At 38.0% G+C, this 23,593-nt stretch overlaps 1 protein-coding gene across 1 annotated transcript; it reads right to left on the bottom strand.

Moving 5' to 3' along the window:
* Positions 1-6,956: 6,956 nt before the first annotated feature.
* On the bottom strand, positions 6,957-23,219 carry LOC134380293 (zinc finger protein 383-like). Its single transcript, XM_063100007.1, has 5 exons — positions 23,016-23,219; positions 22,801-22,859; positions 13,517-13,643; positions 11,811-11,906; positions 6,957-8,550 (listed from the first exon to the last, which is right to left on the bottom strand). Exons 1-5 carry the CDS (start codon positions 23,152-23,154, stop codon positions 7,361-7,363), a joined length of 1,611 nt encoding a protein of 536 aa, XP_062956077.1. The 5' UTR covers positions 23,155-23,219; the 3' UTR covers positions 6,957-7,360.
* Positions 23,220-23,593: the final 374 nt, after the last annotated feature.

Below are 23,593 nucleotides of genomic sequence, written 5' to 3'. Positions count from 1 at the left end.
GCTCACTCCAAACTCTGTATCTTTTAATTGGATAATTTAATGCATTTACATTTAGAGTCATTATTAATATATAGGGACTTGTTACTGTAGAACATTTTTTCTGGTCTTACCATCTTCTATTGTGATTAAGTGGTTTTCTGTAGTATATTTTGATTTCTTCCTATTTATTTTTAGTATGTCTATTAGAAGTTTTTGTGTTTTGGTTATCATGAGGCTTACACAAAAACATGTTATAGTAATAACAGATTATTTTAGACTAATAACAACTTAACTTTGATCGCTAAGAAAAAAGAAAAAAAACAAAGCCAACTCTATGCTTTCATGTCTCCCCCTGCACACACTTAACATTTTGTTCTTTCAAGTTACAGCTTTTAATCTGCCTATGTCTTACACAGTTGTTGAATTTGTTAATATCTTGTTGGGATTGTCCTTTAACCTTTATAGTAAGAATACAAGTGGTTTATTCACCACCCGTACAACACTGGAGTATTCTGAAATTGTCTGTGTACTTAATTTATTAGAGAGTTTTGTATCTTCAAATGTTTTCTTGTTACACGTTAGTGTCATCTTTTTTTCATCTTGAAGAACTCCTCTTAGCTTTTCTTATACAGCAGGTCTAGTGTTGATAAATTCTCTTAGCTTTTGTTTGTCTGAAAAAGCCTTTATTTCTCCTTCATGTTTGAAGGTTAGTTTTGCTGGATGCAGAATTGTTGGCTGATAGTCTTATTCCTTCAGCACTTTGAATATATCATTCCACTCTCTCCTGGTCTGTGTGGTTTCTACTGAGAAATCTGCTGAGAGCTGTATTGGTGCTTCATTTAATATTATGGTTTTTTGTTTTGTTTTTTTCTTGCTGCTTTCAGTATTCTTTGTCTTTGGTTTTTGATAATTTGATTATGATGTGCCTTGGGCTGTTTCTCTTTGGACTGAATTTCATTGGTGATCTTTGAGCTTCCTTCACCTGGATTCTATCTTTCTCCATATTTGGGAAACTTTCAGCCATTGCTTTCTTAAATTTCCTTCCTGCATCTCTTCCTTTTTCATATCCTTTGGGTATGCCAATTATATGGAGGTAATGTTGCCTGAGGGGGTCCCATAATTGCTGCAATTCTGTTTCATTTTTATTGTTCTTTCTTTTTGTTCCTGTTATTGGATAATCCATATGTTCTGTTTTTGAGCTCACTGATTCTTTCCCATTTGATCAGGTCTGCTGTTGGAACTTTCTATTGAGTTTTTCCATTCAGATAATGTATTATTTATTTTTAGAATTTCTCTTTATTTGATTCTATTTCTCAAATCTCTCTTTCTTCTTCTACATTGTTTTCAAAGTATCCTGTAATTTTATGTTTGTATTTTCTAGTGACTCCCAGAACGTTTTTAGAAGGATTATTCTGAATTCTCTGTCAGACACTTCATAAACCTGGTGTTGTTCTTCTGGGCCCATTACTGGTGCTTTGTTTCCTTTGGTGGTGTCATATTTCTCTGTTTTTTTTTTCAGTCTTTGTGTCTTTATGTAGATACCTGGCTTTTGAGGAGACGGCTGCCTCTTCCTTGTTTTACAGGTGTTCTTGGGTTGTGTTAGACCTTTACTGCTTAGTACCAAAACTGTCTGTGGAGACACTGATGACATCAAGATGGTGAATAGACAGTTCCAATGTCATTGCCCTCTACCCCACAACCAAACAACTTACAACCATTAAAACACAAAAACTGCCATCCTGTAAACACTGAAACTTGAGGGAAGAGGAGAAACCAGCTGAGTCCATGACAGCTTGGAAAACCATGGCGAGTGGGAGAGTGATCACCCCAATCAGCCTCAGCCCAGCAGCTCATGGGGCAGCTACCCAAAGACAGCAAAGGCACGGCAGCGCCTTCGTGCGAAGCCATGAATGCCGTGACCGCTGGCAACAAACCAACAAACAAATGAATAATCAAATAAATAGATAAGCAAAATCACTTTGGAGTGCAACATCTTATTTCCCAGGCCAGCAAAGCTGCTGTCAAGTTTCTCCTGCACCCACATAGAAGGGAGGGGCTGCAGCTGACGGGAGGAATAAATCACCCAGAGCTCAGTGAGTCTTCCCTGGGGCTCTTGTGGGGCCTGTGCCATGGGAAATGTTTTTAGTGTTGGTGTGTGTGTGTGTGTGTGTGTGTGTGTGTCTGTCTGTGTGTCTGTGTTCCCCCATGGGTGCCTCAGAGAGCAGTGTAGGCAGCTGATTTGCCTTCCAATCAGCATGGGCACCATACAGTGGACACTGGTCAGTTTGTGGGAAAGATTCAGTTCTGGGCTGGAATTTCTACAAAGCCTAGTGGTGTTTGTGGTGACTGCCACATGACCCAGAAGTGGCTAAAAGGCTGACATTTTAAAGCCAGTCCACAAAAAAGTTTTTCCTGGTCTGAGAAACAACAGTAAGGCAGCTGTTCAGATCAGGCTGAGTCCAAATTTCAGTCTCTGTAGGAAGTTTTCCCCAATCCAGAAATTAAACACAGGACAGCAATTTAGTTCTAGTGCAGTTTCTAAGTTGTGGTGGTTGCTAGTAATACAGCAAAGAACAGGAAAAAATTACTTAGTCTCTGGTCTGTGTTTTTTTCCATTCTGTGGTGTATTAATAACTACCACCACCAGTTAAACTCTTAGAACATTTTCCCATTGTTAAGTGACACATGATTGTATATTTACAATTCTTATATATTCCTGTTTAGTTGCCCCTTTTATCATAATATAATGATCTTTGTTCCTAAAATCTGTTTTGGACTTAAAGTCTATTTTGTGGGAGATAAGTAGAGCTACCCTGCTTTCTTTTGGATATGAAACCACAAAATATCTTTTTCCATCCCTTCACTTTTGGCCTGGGTGTTTTCACTGTCTAGTAAGTCTCTTGTGGACAGGATATTGCTGAATCTTGTTTTCTTTTTTAAAAATCCAGTGCCTTTCAATTGGTGATAATTTGATATAATGTTTCACTGTAGACTTCTTCAATATGAGACTGTATGAGGACTTTCAATTTTAAAAAAAATTTTTGACTTTGGAACTGGTTGAGGAAAAGTTGGAAGAATTTGGAGGTACAGGCTAGGAAAAGCCTTGATGCTGGTGAAAGTTTAGAAGACAAGAAAACCAGAGAAAGTTTAGAATGTTTTAGAGACTGGTTAAATGGTGGTGAGCAGAATGCTGATAGAAATATAGACAATACAGGCCATTCTGAGAAGATCTCAGATGTGAGAAGGGACTTACTGAAAAAACTGGGGCAAAGATCACCCTTGCTATGAACTGGCAAGTAACTTGGCTGCATTATGTCCGTGCCCTAGGACTTTGTGGAAGTTGGAACTTAAGAGTTGTAAACCAGAGTATTTGGTGAAAGAAATTTCTAAGCAGCAAAACATTCAGGAAGCTGCATGGCTACTTCTAACAGCCTATGCTGAGTTATGGTGGCAAAGGCATGACATAAAGCCAGAATTTAGAAGGGAAGCAGAGCATAAAGATTTAGAAAATTTCCAGCTGCCATGGCCATGTGGTAGAAAAGCAGAGAGAATTTTCAGGAGAAAAATTCAGTAGTACTAAGGATATTAGTACCAAAAAAGGGATTATCTCGAGAAGGGGGAAAAGGTCCTGAAGGCATTGCAGAAACCTCTGGGGCCAACCCTTCCATTACAGGTCCAAAGGGCTAGGGACACAGAATGGTCTTGGGGAACAGGCCTGAAGTGCTTTCCACAGGCTCACTGCCCAGGACCACCTCGGGATGCTGCTCCCCACACCAGCACCCTGGCTGCTTTGGCTGCTTCAGCTATGGCTAAATTGGCCACAGGCATGCTGGACCTGCAGCTTTGAAAGATACAAACTGGCAGCCTTGGCAGCTTCCACATGGTGCTAGTTCTGCTGGCTCAGAATGCCAGAGTTGTGGAATCTTGGGAGCCTCCTCCCCGATTTCAAAGGATGTATGGAAAAGCCTGGGAAGGAAGAGATCTGTCACAGGGGCAGATTCACTGCAGACAGCCTTCACTAGAGCAATGCTGAGCGTAAAAGTGGGGTCAGAGTTGCAGCAGAAAAACCCCTACAGTGCCATGCCTAGTGGAGCCAAGAGAATGGGACTGCCATGCAATCCTCAGACCTGTGGAGCTACCAGAGTGGAACACAAGCATGGGAGAGCTGAAATATAGCACAAGACCAGGAAAGCCATAGGATTGGAGCTGCCAAGGACTTGGGGACCCAACCCCCACATCAGCATGCAGATGACGTCGAACATGCAGTCAAGGTACATGGTTCACCAGCTGTAAGATTTAATGCCTGTCCTGCTGGGTTTTGGACTTGTTTAGGACCTGATACCCTTTACTTTTGGCCTAGTCCTCCTTTTTTGGATGGAAATATATACCCTATGCTTGTCCCACCATAGTATCCTGGAAGTAGATAACTTGTTTTTGAGTTCACAGATGGGACTTTGGACCTTTGAGTTGAAAGAAGTTAAGACTTTGGGGCTATGGGGATGAAATTAAGGTATCTGTGTGTGAAAAGGGTGAGTTTTGGGGAGCCAGAGGCAGAATGCCTTGGGTTGAATGTCCCCCTAAAACTTAATCCCTTTGTAACTGTTAAGGGTGGGAAATCTTACTATGGTAATTGAAAGGTGGAGCCTTGCAGAGGTGATTAGATTGTAGGACTGTGCCATAGTGAATGGATAAATAATGGTGGTCAGGGGCATGGTTGTGAGGGCTTTATTTTTTTACTTATTTACTTTTTATTGGTTATGAGTATTCATGGGGTACAAATTGTCACCACTTATGCGTAAGATGTGATGGCCAGATCCATACTGGCAGCATGCCCATTACCACAAATTGTGATTATACCCGCCCCCCACCCAATTATCCCCAACCTCCCTCCCCATACCCCTTTCCCCACTCCACTTTGTATCCCTAGGTCTGCTCTCTCTGCAAGTCCAATGCTCCCCTGTGGTCTTTCTTTCAGGGGAGCATGAGGAGTTTGTCACTCTCTCTGCTTCCACCGTCTTGCAGTGTGAGGGGGTCACTGTCACCACCACGATGTTCCTTGGACTTTGGACTTCCCAGTCTCAGAAACTGAGCAATAAGTTTAATTTTCTTATAAATTACCCAATTCTGTGTATTTTGTTATAAGCAACAGAAACAGACTAATATGGCAGTTTAAGTAGACTTATGCAAAAGTTGCCTAATGTTGACATTTAGTGTCCTCCCATTAGTGCTTCCCTACCCAACTGTTGATGTATTTGGCTTTCTTGTCTAATGAAAAGGAGAAAAAGAGAACATTTTCATTCTTTATCTTCTTCTATACTTCCTGAAAATGACCTTTAAGTCAGAAAACATTCTATACTTGGCTGCAGTCACAAGACTCGTTTTCGTAGCTGTGATGAACATCAAATAATGGTGGGGCCCAGTAAGATGTGTAAGCTGCCTTACACAACTGTTTCGATTTCTTTTCGGCTTTGAGGCCTTACTGTTTCAGAAGCATATGTGCATGCCATGTACTTGGGCCTGTATATCTTATGGGATACAGCATTTGCTGTATCTTCAGGTTTTTCTATGTGGGTGGTTCTTTACCATTCGTTTTCTTCCAAAGACTTTGTCATTTCAGTCTTGATTTCCACTTCAGGCCAACAGTTTCTTAGATGGGCATTAAATGGACATGTGGATATTTTAGGCTATACTATTGTCAAGCCTTTTGTTATTACTATGATTTTGATTAAAAAGCCTGACCTATAATCAATTCTCATTTTCTGATTTTGAAACTGATCCCAATGATACATTTGTACATCTTTCCTCTGCCCTTTAGATAGGTATGTATCACATAGGGTTTCAGACTGATATAATATTTTTATGCAGCAGCCTGTAGGATGAGGAGTGAATAAAATGCTTTATACATATTCACTTCAGTTTTTGCTTTTAATTCTTCACAATTAAGACTGTCATATTCAGTAATGGACAATTCCTCATGAAAGTCTTCCTAATACTTTTTACATTGACACCATGATAATAACCACTATAAGAAATCTGTAAGATTGAATGTGGAATACAACATAAATTCCTTTCCACAAATAATTATCATGATGGCTAACATTTACTAAATATTTATTACACAACAGGTACAGTTCTAAGCACTTTAGATTTATTAACACATTTGATCCTCACACTCATGCCAAGGTGGAAACCCTATCCCTATTTCATTCTGCATATGCACAATGTAACAAAAAATATTAATGTATTTCTAAACACAGAGAAAAGATTTGACAAAATTGATAACACTGGTTAGCTATGGTGAGTATACAGAGGATATAGGACAGGTATGAAACAGGATTTGGGAATCTGTCATGTTTAAATCTTTTCCTCAAGAATGTATTTGTGACTTATTGGCAATAAAAGCTTCCCTAAAACAAAAACAAACAAAAACAAACCAGAAACATATAAAGACACATCTAGAAAACTGCTGGTCTAGGACACTGTTCATGATCTTCCTAAATTGGGGGAAAATCATTAAAGGTATTTGGTAAATACAGTCTCATAGGGTATCTAGTGAAGCTATTATCAACTATGAAAGATTTCTGTCTACTAACAGGAAAATTTCTTTGGCATGGGAATGGCAAGTAAAAATATAGTGTTATAGAATGCTAGTATCCCATAAGCACAAAATGTGGACTTGATCCATTTGACAGTGGATTTCTCTGGTTGATAGGATTGCCAAGTTATCTTTTTTCCTTGTGCTTCTCTGTATCATAAGTTTTATGATATATGGCTGGTCAGTTAGTTAGGCTGGTTAGTGTGGTTTTATAACACCATGGTCAAGGGTTTGGACCCCCATACCAGTCAGCCACAAAAAAAAAAATTGTGATATTACTTTTATACAAGGGAAAAGTAAATAAAGCAAATATTATAAGACATAAATATATCATTTATATAAAATACTAAATTTAGATATTTAAATACTGAGAGAAAGCAGAGATATTTTGGATTGAAATAATAGAAAAGAGGGTCCTAAAATACTGGCTAATATTGATAAGAATATATCAGTCAACAAGAGGCAACATATACATGTAGAATATAGGAATTAATGATTACCTAGTGCTAAGAATTTGAGGCTACATGATCAGTTGAGACACTTTCCTATTTTGGAGTAAAATTTGAAATGGTTTCACAGCTGAGCATGAAATAAACTTATAGACATTAATTAGCAAAAGATAAATTCACATGGTTACTCTCAAATATGATCTAATATTTACAATAAGGTTGTAAAAGTGTTGTTATTTATTTTGTTCATAGGATGTCATATTTTAATATTATTTGGTTTATTATTATTATTCTGAACCATGAAAATATCTTCTGCACAGTCCTTCCATTCATTGGGTTAATCAACACTGTGAATTCTTTGATGTTGAATAAAGCTGGAGCTCCCAGTGAAGGCCTTGCCACATTTCTTGCATTCATAGGGTTTCTCACCTGTATGAATTTTCTTATGTACAGTAAAGTTTGAGTGATAACTAAAGGACTTTCCACACTCTTTACATTCATAGGGCTTCTTGCCAGTGTGAAATCTCTGATGTTGAGAAAGGTATGAGCTACAGCTAAAGGTCTTTCCACATACCTTACATTCATAGGGTTTTTCACCAGTATGAATTCTGTTATGTTGAATAAGACTTGAGCTCCTATTAAAGGCCTTTCCACATTCTTTACATTCATAGGGCTTCTCACCAGTATGAATTCTCTGATGCTGAACAAGTTTTGAGTTCTTATTAAAGGCCTTCCCACATTCCTTACATTCATAGGGTTTCTCACCAGTATGAATTCTCTGATGTTTGGTAAGATAGGAGCTCCAACAAAATGTCTTTCCACATTCCTTACATTCAAATGGTTTCTTACCAGTGTGAATTTTCTTATGTTGGGAAAGGTATGAGCTAGTTCTAAATGCCTTCCCACATTCCTTACATTCATAAGGTTTTTCACCTGTATGAATTCTTTGATGTTGAGAAAAGTATGAGATCCAACGAAAAGACTTTCCACATTGTCTACACTGATAGGGTTTCTCACCAGTATGAATTCTCTGATGTCGTAAAAGGTCTGAGCCACAACTAAAAGATTGATCACATTCCTTACATTCATAGGGTTTCTCTCCAGTGTGACTTTTCTGATGTTTTGTAAGTGCTGATCCACAATTAAAGGCTTTTCCACATTCTGTACATTCATAGGGCTTCTCACCAGTATGAGTTCTCTGATGCTGAGTAAGATGTGAGGCACGACTAAAAGCCTTCCCACATTGCTTACACTCATATGGTTTCTCTTCATTTTCAATTCTTTGGTGTAGTGTAAGAGACACATGCTGATTGAAAGCAGGCACATCTTCATGGGTGACTTTTTCTTGGCTGAAACATGCCTCCTGATATGATTGTTGTTTCTCGAACTGATCTTTACATTCTGAAACATCTCTGACAGCTGAGCCCAGCCTTTTAATTCTTTCCATTAACTCCAACTGAAATGATTTTACATTACTAGCTTTTTTCCTTAAACATGGTTTCTTGGTCATAGGCTTTGATGGTTGATCTGAAATGAAATAAAAATCAAACATTTGCTTTTTTCCTAATCTGGAGAAATAAAACTTCTGTAGTAGAAAAGGTAAGAATAAACAAAATGTTTTCAAATAAACTTCTATTATACTACTAAATAAAGACAGGCATTTCAACAAGCGAACAAGGAAAGCAGAGAATGAAAAAAGTCCATACAGGAAGGTGAGGAAAATGAAGAAAGTGATTAAGCTAATGTTTCTCAAAAATTTGCATGACTCAGAATTACTTGGAAAGCTTGATATATATTATCCTAGGTGATCATCCAAATTGAAGAAAGGCTAGGTTAATTATATTTATTTCTATACATACAATATCATACTGTGTATTCTAAAAAGGGGAAAGTATTATATCTGTTTCATAAGATAATGTGATAATTAAGTAAGTATAACCAGAAAATGTTTTTGATATGAAAGGACAGACAGCTTGCTAAAACATAATATATTAAAAATGATAAGGTAGGTTAGTAGAAGGTAGAAATCCAGACTGTTTATAACCTAAGGAAAAATATAAAGTGAGTCAGTCATGAGTGAACTTAGGGAAGTCTATGCTGTGGCTAGACTTCAAAATGTGTGAATTTCAGTGAAAATACTGTTTAGGAATTCCATGAAACAATTTTAGCAGAGGTGACATTACTAAGCAACAGATACAATAGTGACAGACTGTGGGACAAGACAGCTGCAAGTTCAGATAAATGGGAGAAGAATAAAATGGCTGACAATGTGGTATTGTTGGAACATCAGAAGAATTGGGTTGTTTTATACCCCAGCACTGAAATATGAGCTTAAAAGTTGGGGGCAAATCACTCAATCACTATAAGCACTTGTGTACTTGTGTAGTAAAGGATTAACCTTGCCCAAAGAAAGTCTGGCCTGAGTCCAGCTCTTTTCTTTTGAACTACGTAATCTGCTGTTAAAATCATTCAGTATTTGTATGCTCCTGAAATTCCATTTGGTTCTTTTATTATATCTTCAGTTCCTCTCTCCATTACATTAATAGTTTCCTCTAAATCCACAAGCTTATTAAACATACTTATAATAGTTGTTACAACATTCTCATCTACTAATTTCATCATCTCTGTCATTCCCATTGACTATTCATTTCACCTGATTATGGTCACATTTTCCTGCTTCTTCCACATCTGGTAATTTATGATTGGATGATGGGAATAATGCATGTTATGCTGTTAATGCCAAATTTTGTTAATTTCCCTCAGACTGTTGGACTTTGTTATGGTAGACAGTTGAGTTATTCGAAGATGTCTGATCGTTTCAAAGCTTTTATTAAGCTTTGTTAGGACGGGTTTAAAGTAGTCTTTCCTGTGGGCTACCTTAATTCTATTACTAGGGAATGACCATGTTGGGGTCTCTGAAGACTCTGGGGGAGGATCCTTCCTTGCCCCTTCCTAGCTTCTGGTATTTGCTGGCCATTCTTGGTGTTCCTTGGTTTGTAGATGTTATCACTCCATTGTCACATGATGAGCTCCCTGTGTCCCTTTGTGTCTCTACTCTTCTTATAGGGACACCAGTCATACTGGATTAGTCACCCCGATAACCTCATCATAACATAACTTGACTACGTCTGCCAAAACCCTACTTCCAAAAAAAGTTCACATTTACAGCTACTGGAGGTCAGAACTTCAACACGTGTTTTGTGGGGGACACAATTCAACCTGTAACACTGACCCTAAAGCCTCATCTTCTTTCCAGGCTGACTCTCATTCTTTGCCTTCCTCTTGGAAGAGAATCATCTCTAATCTGCTTATTCTAATTGATACATATTTTCCCTCTGAATGATTCCCCTCAATAAAAGTGAATTCAGCTTGACCCACAATGCCTAGATTCGTACCTAGCTCCCCTAAAGCCCCTTCCTGTCTTATGAACAATTGTTTCATTAACGATGCATGTTTCTGCCGTAGTGTAATAATGGCCTGAGAATGGTTAGAATACATGTTTTGCACCCACCAATGTTGGGTCCTCCACACTAGGGTTACATGAGTGGTAGTCACACCTAAAAGTAACTTAGTTTCTGTATACCATAAGGCATCCCACAGACTTCCCTGTCTTTTTTTTTTTTTTTTTTTTTTTTGTCTTTTTCGTGACCGGCACTCAGCCAGTGAGTGCACCGGCCATTCCTATATAGGATCCGAACCCGCGGCGGGAGCGTCGCAGCGCTCCTAGCGCCGCACTCTACCAAGTGCGCCACGGGCTCGGCCCAAAGACTTCCCTGTCTTAAGGTGGGGCTATCCCCAGGGAAATTCATACACACGATGTTTACTGCATCAGAACACACTGTATTTTTTTGAGCCTAATGTACTCAGTGAACTCTCACACTAGCTGGTCAGAACTCAAACATTTCTCATTTCTGTGTGATCTCTGGGAATTGTTTAGATTGAAGGTTTGCTATTATTCTTTGCCAGACCTTGAGGTAGCTTCATTCTATGCATGTATGTTTCCTAGGAATCCCCTTCATTCTTCTTCTCTCTCCTCTTTTTTTTTTTTTTTCCCCTCTCTCCTCTTTCTTCTCAATGCAGGCACAAACTCTGTATTCCCAACACCCTCACCATAGCCAACCACACTCACTCCAAAGATTACTTCCACATGGACCAACTCCACTTCTACATTTCTAGTCCTGCCTTACTTCTGAGCTCTCAATATGAAATTTTCTTGTGTTAAATTTTACCTTGTGGAAGTCATTTACAAACATGTTCGCAGCCCCTATTACATGAAATCCTTAATATTTTACACATTTTGTAATCTCTCACACTCAGGAGATTGTTTTGTATTAACTTATAAATTCAATACATGTTGGTCAAGACTATAATAAATGAATGGCTGAATAAGAAAAACAGATTTTTAAAAAGTAACAAAACATTAGTAGATTATTAAGACCCACGTAGAAAAATATAATACATATGCATACACACATACATACTTGTTTCTAGAGAAAAGCATCGGTTATATAAAGTTAATACAAAATAAATTAGCTAATGAGTTAAATACAAAATATAGATAAAATGACTTTCAAGGGTGAGGAAGATGGAAAATGGTTAAAAAAGACATAAAAGTGGAATGGGTGGGAGTGGAGGAGAGGCCGAGTGGAAAAGTCACTCTCAACAGCTCTGTCTCCAGAGACCAAAGTCTACAAGGGCCATCTTCCAGGCTCAAGGGTATCACCTCCTCACTGACAGGTTACCATCTGAAATGTTCCCTCCAACACCCCTGATTTACCGTCACTTACCTGAGAACTGATCTCTAGCAGGTATTCTGTCACCTATCCAGGGCTCTTGCCCTTGCTCCAGTAAGGAGATCAAAGCTGGCTTAGAAATGGAAAGTCCTGCTCACAAGAAAAAACAGTTATGCTGTGATATCTGAGTATTCAAATCTAGTCCTTTGGTCAAGAAATAAATAGGCAAAAGCTCAGGCTACAAAAACAAAAATGAGTATATGTGACCATACTGAACTAAAGAGCTTCTACACAGCAAAGGAAACAAACAAAAAAAATGAAAAGGCAAACTATGGACTGGAAAAAATAACTGCAAACCATGTAACTTATTAAGAGGTTAATATCCAAAATGTATAATGTGCTCTTATAACTCAATAGCAGAAAACAAATAACCCAATTTAAAAATGGGTAAAAGACTTGAACAAACATTTCTCCAAAGAAGACATAAAATTGGCTAAGAGGTATATGAAAAGGTGCTCAACATCACTCATCATAAGGGAAATGCGAATTGAAACCACTATGGGGTATTATCTCACACCTGTAAGGGTGGCTATTATCAAAAAGAGATAACAAATGTTGGTGAGGGTGTGGAGAAATGGGAACCCTAGTACACTGCTGGTGGGAATGCAGATTGGTATATCTATTATGAACAACAGTACAGAGGGTCCTCAAGAAATTAAAAATAGAACTATCATATGACCCAGTTATCCCTCTTCTGGGTATATACTCAAAGGAGATGAAATCAGCACCTTGTAAAAATATCTGTACTCTTATGTTCATTGCATCATTATTCACAATAGTCAAGATATGGAAACAACCTAAATGCCCACTGACAGACAAATGGATAAAGAAAATGTTGTATATACACACGATGGGATATTACTCAGCCTTAAAAAAGAAGATCCTGCCATTTGCCACAACATTGATGAACCTGGAGGACATTATGCTATGCCAAACACAAAAAGAGAAATATTGCATGATTTCACTCATATGTGAAATCTAAAACATAAGAGCTCAAAAACAGAAATAGAGAATAAAATAGTGGTTGACAGGGTGTGGGGAATAAGGAGATATAGGTCAAAGGATACAAAACAGCAGATATGTAAGATGAATAAGTCTTCAAATCTAATGTACAGCATGAGGACTAAAGTTAACAAAATTATATTATATAAGGGATTTTTATTAAATAAGTAGATTTTAGCTGCTCTTGTCACCAAAAAAAGAAACTATGTGAAATGATAGACATGTTAATTTGCTTCACTACTGTAACCATTTTACTATCTATATGTATCCCATAACATCATGTTGTAAACCCTAACTATACAAAATAAAACTTACTAAAAAAAAAAGAAAAGTAGATTATAGGGAGAACCACAAAAAAGTATATCTTGTGAAAAATAGAGAAAATTAGGGCTAGCAACTTAGCTCAGTTGGTTACAGCATGGTGTTATAAGAACAAGGTAAAGAGTTTGGATTTCCATACCAGCCAGCTGCCACATAAAAAAAGAGAGAGAAAAAAAAAAAAAAAAAAAAAAAAACCCAGGAAGAAAAATAGAGAAAATTAAGCTTCCGTAATCTAACAGTGTCACCTATTTCCATCTCCACAAAGTTCAAACTCCATGAACAGAGAGCTGGTTATTTAAAGGCAGCTAAATAATTCAGAATGTAGGAAGCAGACATTCCTAAGCAGATTTTGAAATTCAGGGGACAGGTACTCTTACCCACTGAGACCAGGTTGTTGTAGTTCTCCAACATCACGTCTCTGTATAAAACTCTCTGCACAGAGTCCAGGCAGTCCCACTCTTCTCGGGAGAAATCTACAGTCACGTCACCGAACCGCACCATCCCCTAAAACAGCAAACATGGAGAGGCAGAAGGAAACAGAGGTGAGTACAGAGGAAGAAGAGGCACGGAATGAAAGGGGAGCTATTGTGTGCCAAGAATCTGGAGATGGAGAATTCTAAGGAAATTGGTAAATACAGTAGGTCTGCAGGTCCTCAAACATTCCATTTTCCCCGTGCAAAGTCTTCTGTATAAAATAGGCATCTCCATGATCCAGACAGATCTGGGTATGTATAATTTCAAACTATGTGGAATCTCATAATGAAAAGAAATAGCATATGTCAGCAACCCAACACAATTCCTGGTAGAGTAAATCCTAGTAAATGTTTCTTCTTTTCTTTTCCTTCCTCTTTATGCTTAAAAAGGAGAAATTCTGAGTCTTTACAAAATTACGTTAAGAGTAAAATTTTTATAACTCCTGATACAAAGACAAAATCCTAAAACTTCCAATGAGAAAAAGCAGGTCCAATAATAGATAGAGAGGTAGTATGGCAAGGGACTCCCCAACAGTTCCCCTAGAAGCAGGGAGACAGAGAAGCAATTCCTCCAACATCCTAAGAAAAATCAACACTGACCTAAATTCTGTACCCAAACTATCAACCTCGTGTGAATGTTGAATAAAGACATTTCTAGTTATGTAAGGACTAAATAAATAAAAAATAAATTGTTATTAAATGCATATGACCCTTCTTAGAAAGCTACTAGGGTATAAGCTCTATCATAACATGGAGGTAAAACAGGAATGAAAAGAGACAGGATTCTCCCCCCACCCGCTGAAGAGGAAATATCACAGGAGTTGTTGAAGCAAAGTCCTAGTATAATATGTGAAAGTCACATCTCATAAAAATCTTGCAGCAGCCAACTGTCCATTCAGTCAGCCCATTTTACAGCAGGACAAAGGGAAGTCTCAGAAGAAAAACAAAAGAGTTAATGTATGTGGCTGTGTGGAAAATTTTATTGATAGGCATGTCACAGTATCGTTGGATTATTAGAAAAATTAAGTTGATACATGAACGATGGGTTTCTTGAAAAGGTTATACTTCAAAGAATCTATGAGCTTCAGGTACTACCTGTCTTAACAGTGTGTAATCATAATTATGTGCACATGACTGATTTAACAAAAAATGCTTATATAACCTACTGGGTGAAAGAGAAGTGCAGATGTGGTATGGAAATTCTAAAACTCACATGAGAAGTTAGCAGATGATGTCTAAAATTAATTAAGAAATAACAGGCCAAGAATATTAATTAGGAATATGGATGTAAATATCAAGGGTATTAGCTAAGAGAGTTGACATGGCCACCCTTGGCAGGGAGACTGTCATGTGGCAGGAGCCTGCTTTTTGTTTTAAATAACCTCTAGCTCAGAAAATAGAATGTGCATATAATTTATGCTATACTATCATATGATAAGCTTTCTTTGTTATGAAAAGCTCTTTAGTAAACATCATTTTTACTGACTGTGTACTATTCCACCATAGGAATATATCTTAAAACCTTGACACCTACTGCTCTCCATCTCTGGAGCCCAAGACAAAACTGAAACAGTAAGTGTTCCATTTTAACTTAATTTATGTTATAAAATAAAAACTGTAACTTTCAAACAACTGGAGAATTCAAGAAGATAGTCGATCTAGTTGTCTTATTATAGCTTTCTAATGTTTTGCTACCTTGTAACAAATAAGGAAAGGGAGACATCTAGAATAAATCTCATTGTGTTAAATTAAAATTAGAGATATCCATATACCTCTTGGTTTTAATATATGTAGAGAGGGACAGACATACAAATGTAGATGCATGTGAATGTGTTAGTATACATATACATATATTTCCTACCTCTGTCTGCTAAAAAGATGTAGAGGTAATGACATCCCAGAAACAATAAGCACAGCTATCATCCACATCTCGGTTTCTAAATGCTATCCTCCAATGAAAAGAAATGGGGCTTCTTGAGAAAATGTTGATTCCAGGAATGGGAAACTACAAGATGAGCTTGGGACATCTTGTGGGTTCCAGAAGGTAAAGGAGTGATAAGAATAAAAGATAATGGGGGCATCAAAATACCCAGGAGCTAATTTGAAGGAGCTTCCATCACAAAGCTGCAACACAACAAAAAATGAGAATAATGGGGGGAAAAATGAATCTGTACCAATGTAAACAGACAAACAGGAAAAAGGAACAGCTCTTTGTTTTATAGTTGAATTCCAATAAATAAACAGAAGAAAAAGGAAGTAGATGTCATTAAACAAATACCACAGTAAAAACCGTTGCAGGCAAGAACTGATGGATACTAAAATTTGTGGGCCAATGTCTAATAAGGAACAGGATAATTGGATAGTCTCAAACTATCTTTCCACAAGATATTTATGAATAACAAAGGGAATAGACAGTAACTTTACAGTGGAGAAACCAGGCAGACACTACTTTAACCAAATGATGCAGGCGAACACCACCAGTGAAAGACATATCATCATATCAGTGTCACGTATCCCTCAGTAAGATGCTTCTCAAAGGACACAACAAAACTTCTGTGATACACTTGCCAAAATGCACAACCTCAATTTAATCATGATTAAATATGGGCCATTCTACAATAAGTGACCAGTTTTCCTCAAAAGTGTCAAGGTCATCAAAAGATTGAGGAATTGTCACAGATTCAATGAGACTAAGGAGACAGAACTATGCAGTGTATGATCTTGGACTAGATTATGATCAAGAAAAGCACACTAGCAGGAAAACTGGCAAAATTGAAATAAGGTCTGTAAGGTATTTTTCAAATTGTGTCAATTTTATTTTCCTAGTTTTGATAGCATGTACCATACAACATATTAACGTCAGGGGGAGCTGGCTGAAGGATATGTGGGAACTCACACTATTTGAACTCATACTATTTTTTTTAATGGTGGCAGCCTGAAACTTGTATGTGAGGTGAATGTTTCAATGAATGCCTTGTTTCAAAGCTCAGTATTATGTATTATGAGAAGTGAAATGAGAGCTTTGGGCATTATCAGTAGGGTGTAGAACTCAGACAGGAATAAGGAGTGTCTTGGTGAAGCCTTGCCTTGTGCCTTTAGAATGTGCAGAGACATGTATGACCTTCATTTGTATCTTGGGTATCTGTGAGGCAAGAAATTCCCAGAGTGCTTTACCCCAAAGAGGACAACCTTGGATAAGGAATTGTCGTTGCTGCCACAGACTGGACCAAATGGCCAGACCACTGCCAACAGCCCAAGAGTCTGTGAAAATGTGCTGATGGGGCCAAATGTTGGTCAGGGCTTCCAATTCTAAACCCACTGTCTGAAATTCTGCCAATTGTGCTGACCATTTGGTCCATCTTTGATCACTGACATCTGGGTTAAGGGATGAAAAGCAGCATCTTCCCAGCAAATTTCATTAGTGTGATGATGGTGATGTCATTCATACAGTGTACAAACTCCCTTTGTTGTTTACTCAGGTGATGCTAAGGGGCTCCCCAGGTAGTCAAGGGGTCTGGAAGAGAGTGATACCCTCTACCACTGTGGCATCTGACAATGCACTAAGGTTGGGGAGGCCACCCCCTGCAGGTGGGTTATACCAGAAGTCCCAGTTTGGCTTCACAGTACAGCAAGGAGGCTTGGAGCCATGCCAGCTTACAAGGTGCTGCTCCCATGACCCAGGGCATCATGGGCATGTAGGCACGGAGGGTTACAGACCCAGGACCTGTGAGAGCCTCTGCTTCCAGAAGAGCCCAGTATGCAACCATCTGCAATTCTAATGGCAAGCAGCATGGGACTGAGGAGGACAGTTTCTTGTATCACAAGTCCATGACCAACTTAAGGCTGTCATGGGTGGTCTAGAGACTCCAAGAGGCAGGAGAACAGGTTGCTAAAGCCTCAGTAATGAAGGAGTCTCTGGGGTACTACTGAGAGTGCCCACTGTATTGCAATTTGAATAGATTCTAGAGCCTTTTGTTGGACAGGACCCCATTCAGGTTGTACTGATTTGCAGGCAACAGTGTAAATGGACTTAAAATTTGTAAATGAGGAATATGTTGCCTTCATAACCCATGAAGGCCTAAAAGATAATGGGCTTGTTTAACATTGTTGATTGCTAAGGGGTCAATAGCTAAGTCTTGACATTGTTAGGGGTGTAGAGGCCCCTGGCTGGCCAAAGAATTTTCAGGATTTAACAGAGGTGGCAGGGCTAGTACTATGTGAGGGTAACAGTCCATCCCCCTTTAGTGAGCTCTTCTGTGAATATGTATATGTCCTGAATGATAGTGTCAAATGAATCTCCTTGAAGAGGATGTCTTCAATGTAATGTCGAACCTATGTTCCTAGAGAAAGCAGGATGTATTTAACAGTTAAGGTCTTGCTTTCAAAGATGGTGTGTGATATCTAGGTTGCTGAGGTACCCCCTGGGTAGCCTGGTAAGGGTGTATCCCCCATCCCTTCAGAGGTGAAGGCACACTGTGACCGAGAGGCTGCTGAAATAAACACTGTACAGAAAATATTAGACATATCTGCAATATTAAAATATTTACCAGGTGCTGCCTGGATGGGGTCAATTTCAATAATATTGGGTTTGGGAACATTATTGAATAGGACCATGGCTTTAAGGTTGCAGTAATCCACTATGAGGCACTATTCATACTTTCCAAGATTAAGAATGAGCTATATTAGGAAGTTAAATGAACTACTGGGGATAATCACCCCTCCTCTAAATAGGTCTTGTATAATGGGTTTCAATCTTTGAAGGCCCTGTTTAGATTTGCATGGGGCCATTGTGAAAGGCATAGAAAAATGGCCCCTTACCTAGTCCCTGAAACCTGTGAATATGTTACATAGCAAAAGGGACTTTGCAGATGTGCTTAAATTAAGGCTCTTGAGATGACGCTTATCTCCGCTTTGCTTTTGTGGAAATAAGTCTATAACATTATAAAAAGGTGTCTCTCATTTCTTTTAAACTGCAGAATATTCTATTGTGAGATTTTGGCACAGTTCATTCAACCAGTTCTCTAACGATGGAAATTTGGATTGTTTTGAATCTTTTCTTAAGTTTGTAGTGCTAAATAGTCTTCTGCATACATCTTTTCATATTTTTGCCAGTATGTGTTTGGGATAGATTCCTAAAATAGGGCATACTGGATCAAAGGACAAATGCATATGTAATTTTGTTAGACATTGCAAAATTTCCTCTTTGGGTCAGGGGATGGTTATACCATCTTTCATCTCTATTTGCACCATACCAGAGTGTCTATTTCCTTGCAGTTTGACCAAGCCTTTGGTCTTTGCTACTATTACAGGTGAGTAGTGGTATCTCAGTATAACTTAAATTTCCATATTTCATATTGTGAGCAAGACTGAACTGATTTTAATATGCTTAAAGTCTATTTGCATTTCTTTTTCTATGAATAGCCTTTTGATATCAGCTGCCCACGGAATGGTGACCTTTATTGGGACAACTGCCCTCAGTTTCTTAATCATTCACCCTTGATTTATTTTTTTAAAGTTTTTTCCCCAGCTTCATTGAAATGTAATTGACATACAATTCTACATATTAAAGTGTACTATTTGATAAATTTTGATAACATTTTCATAGCCATGAAATCATCACCACAATCAAAATAATAGACATATACGTCACTTGCAAAAGTGTCTTTGTGCCCCTTTGTAATTCCTTTTTCACTATTTTCAACTCCCCCCCCCCAGAAAACCACTGCTCTGCTTTCCGTCACTGTAGAGTACTTTGCATTTTCTAGAATTTTAAATAAATGGAACCATACGAGCATATATTTGTGACAGTCTACTTTAGCCCATGCATTAAAAACCTTCACATTGGCTCCATCCACTAACCACAATAAAAGCCAAAGCCAGCCACACATGCTTGCACTGTCAAGCAATTTCTGGAGTTGCCTGGGCGGCTGCCTTGCTATCCCCAGAAAGCCTTCCTGCCCCACAACAGTTTGCTTATATTAAGATAAAAGAAAAAAATGTGAGACTTAGCCACAACAGTTAATATATGAGTGAGGATGGGAAGTGGGGGTATGAGGGACAATAATAGAAGCTAGATATCTCAGAATATACCTTATTTTGAAGATTAGTCTACAGAACCTGGTAAATACTTTAAGTAATTGGAAAATGAAATTTAAGTTTTAAAAATAAACACTAAGAGCAGGCTGGTTAGCTTACTCGGTTAGAGCATGGTGCTGATAAAAACTAGCCCTGAAAATTAAAAGCAAAATGAAACAAATTAACCTAACCATGCATGCAATGGAAATATACACTAAGGACAAAAAGAAATGGAAAGAAATGCAAACATATTTTAAAACAGAAAAGTAAGCAATTATGACAATAACAAGACAAATATATAACCACTAAAATTAAGTAAAGCCCTATGTTCTAAACTTGAATCAGAAATAACTGTTTGAAGTCAATGTATTTTTCTTTTTAAGAAATATAGACTACCTAGCTCCATTCACTAAAAACGCCAAGAAACTCAAAATCCCAGCAGGATTTTTTGTTAATGGAAATTGACAAGCCGATTCTAAAAAGTAAAATGGAAAAAAAATAAAATGGAAATCAAGGGACCGATACCCAAGGCATTTGTGAAGTATAAAAATAAGGCAGGAGATGTACTCAGTAAGATATCAAGAGTTATCTGAAAACTATATTTAATACAGTATGGTACTGCATTAAAGTATTGGAGATATAAAAATAGACCAATGGAACAAAACCCAGGACAAAACCCATGCATATATGGTCATACCATTTAAGAAGCGGCATCAAATTAGGAAGAAAAAAAAGATTTTTCAATAAATTGTGCTGGAACATGAAGTATCCAAATTCTGGGGAAAAAAATCCACCTGAAATTGGCTCCTTAAATCACATGATACACGAACATAAATTCCAGGTAGATTAAGGCTTAAAATCGAAGGACAAAATAATAATTTTTAAAAGAGAATACTATATAGGATGATATCTTCAAGGATAGAAGGAAAAGGGCACAAAACACAATAACCATAAAAGAAAATATTGGTAAATTTGACTATATTGAGAACTTTTGTTTATTCAAAGATACTATACACAGCCAAAACAAAAAAAAAAGTTACAGAAAAAAGTTACAGAAAAGACACTATAACCCATATAACCAAGGACTACTATCCAGAACATACAATGACCTACTGAAAATCAGTAAGAAAAAGACTGACAACCTGATGTTATTCCACCGACTTGAGCAGTCACTTTACAAAGGACATCCTTTGTTCAATAAACACATGAAAAGGTGTTCCACCTCATTAGTCATCAGGGAATGTCAATTAAAACCAGAATTAGATACCACTATACATCCCACTAAAATACTAAAACTTAAAAGCCTGATTATATCAAATGTTGGTAAGGATGTGAAACAACTGAAACTCTCATACGAGCTGATGAAAGTATAAATTGGTGCAACCACCTTGGAAAAGTTAGTCACTATCTAAAGCTGAATATATCCATAATCCATGACCAACAATTCCATCCCTAGCTATTATTACCAAACAGAAATGCATATATAAGTTCACCAAATGACATTTAGAATGCTTATAAGAACACTCTTCAAAATAATCAAAGGATAAAAATCCCAATGCCTGCCATCGTCAGAATGGAGAATGGTATTTTCAAACAATGGAGTACAGCACATAACAATGAAGATGTATGAGCTTCCAGTAACTGCATCAACAGTGACTATTCTGAAAACAAAATATTAAGAGAAAGGAACCAGACACAAAAAAGTACACAGTACATGGTTCCATTTATATGAAGTTCAAAAACTAATTATGATGTTAGAAGTCAGAACTATCCCTAGGGGACAGGTGAAGTGGCAGAGTGGAAGTAAGGATGAAAAAAGACATTGGTAATATTCTATTTCTTGATCTGGGTGATGGTACCGAGGATCTAGTTTGTGAAAATTCACATGCTATACGTTCATGATTTTTGCATTTACTTCTACTTATGTTAGTGTTCAATAAAAAAATTAAGCAAAGGAAACCACAAAGAGATCCCAACAAAATAAAAATAATTATAGTAGAAACAAGGAATGAAGAGACAAGGAAACTCATAAATTGCTCAGTATGTTGTACTGCAAACTGGTACAAGTAGTTTGAGGAAGCATTTGGCATTTTTTTAAAAAGCTGAAATAGACATATCCAATTTCCCAGCAGTTCCATTCCTAAGTATATACCCTAAAGAGAAGTGCACACCTATACCCCACTAGTTATGTATAAATATGTTCTAGGAGCATTGTACATAATAGCCAAAAATTGAAAAGAACCAAACTAAACATCAACAATATAATAGGAATATAATTTAACCTATTTCATAATGGTACACTATACAACAGTATGAAAAAAAAACACAATCCAATTGTAATGTTCACAAACAGCATAATACAAACAGATAAAAAGTTATGAGGTTAATAAAAAGTAAAAATAAACTACATCATTTATTGATGCATACTTAGGTAGGTAAAATTATAACGAGAAAACTGAGTATCATAAAAGCGCTGAAGTGCTTGCAATGTTCTGTCTTGACTTGGGTGGCTGTTACCTGAGTGTGCTCTTTACATTTCTTGATAAACTTTACACAAATTTTTATAATAAAAGGAAAACAGTAAATTATTGCAAATTCACTCAAAGAAATATTTGTGGCTACAAAATAAGGTAATTTGCTATGAGTATTCAAACATATAGACAAAGTCACAATGTAAATTTAAATAATGTAGGCTATAAAATTGTAAATATGGTATAAATGTACACCTTACATATGAACTGAAACACAGAATGAAATTAAATTACATCAAAATGTTAACAGTGGCTGTTTGGAAGTTAGGATTTTAATGTTCTTCTGGTTACTTTGTGCATTTTCCTGATTCTCTAAACTAATATAATCTTATAATCAGGAAAAATATATTGAATAAGCTAAAAAGACCACACAGGATAAAACCGAAATATTGGTCAAATTACTAACTGAGCGTTGGGTGGAGGGCTCTTTACACACACCAACATTTTCTCAAATGGTACATACAAGAAATCGGATGGATCACTTAGGCTAATTCAGGCAAAAAACTTCAGAAGGAAAGCAAATCAAGGCCTGAAGTAAAAAATGGACTGTAACAAAAAGAAAATAAAGAAACACCAAGATACCTCATTAGTGGTTTTTAGATATGCACTGGCCATATTCCTTCTTCCTCCAGGTGTCTCTCCTGGACGAGGGCAGAACGGGGAAAACAGAAAGGATTCGTGAGACACCAAAGTTTTTCTTGAAGTCCAGACTGACAAAGTTTAAAATTACCCTCATCTCCAGCCCCCACCCGCGACGCCCACCCACGTCCTCACACACAGGTCAGGGAATCTGGGACCTTCTCGCCGCCTCCTCGTATTCTGTGAAGACGGAATCCGACAGCAAGACGATGAAGGCGCAGCAGGTACACACCAAACACCCTCACCCGGTGAGGAACAGGGTCGCAAACGCCCTCGCCTAGAACCACCACTCGCCATACACACGAGTCACAATCACACACCTCGATCACGCCTCCGCCACTGTCCTGTTCGCAGGCCTGTGTCTCCCGCCGCCTCACCCCACCCCACCCCAGAAGTCTGTAACTCCCTTCTTTCAGCCTCCCCCGGTCCGATCAGGAACGACCCAAACTGCTGTAGGGATCTGCGACACTTGTACTTAAAAATTCAAAACACGGGCCGACCCCCGTGGCTCACTCGGGAGAGTGCGGCGCTGGGAGCACAGCAGCGCTCTCGCCGCGGGTTCGGATCCTATATAGGGATGGCCGGTTCGCTCACTGGCTGAGCGCGGTCACAAAACAGAACAACAACAACAAAAAAATTCAAAACACTTTGCCCAGAGAAGTGGGATTCTCCCGCCAACTCCACAGGACAGCGCCGAGACCCCGCGGTAACTGCGATGCAGTGCCTATGCGAAGCG

This window comes from Cynocephalus volans, chromosome 6, assembly GCF_027409185.1.
Source record: "Cynocephalus volans isolate mCynVol1 chromosome 6, mCynVol1.pri, whole genome shotgun sequence".
NCBI lineage: Eukaryota > Metazoa > Chordata > Mammalia > Dermoptera > Cynocephalidae > Cynocephalus > Cynocephalus volans.
Note: the sequence above shows the minus strand (reverse complement) of the source record. Positions and strands in the feature narration are given on the sequence as shown.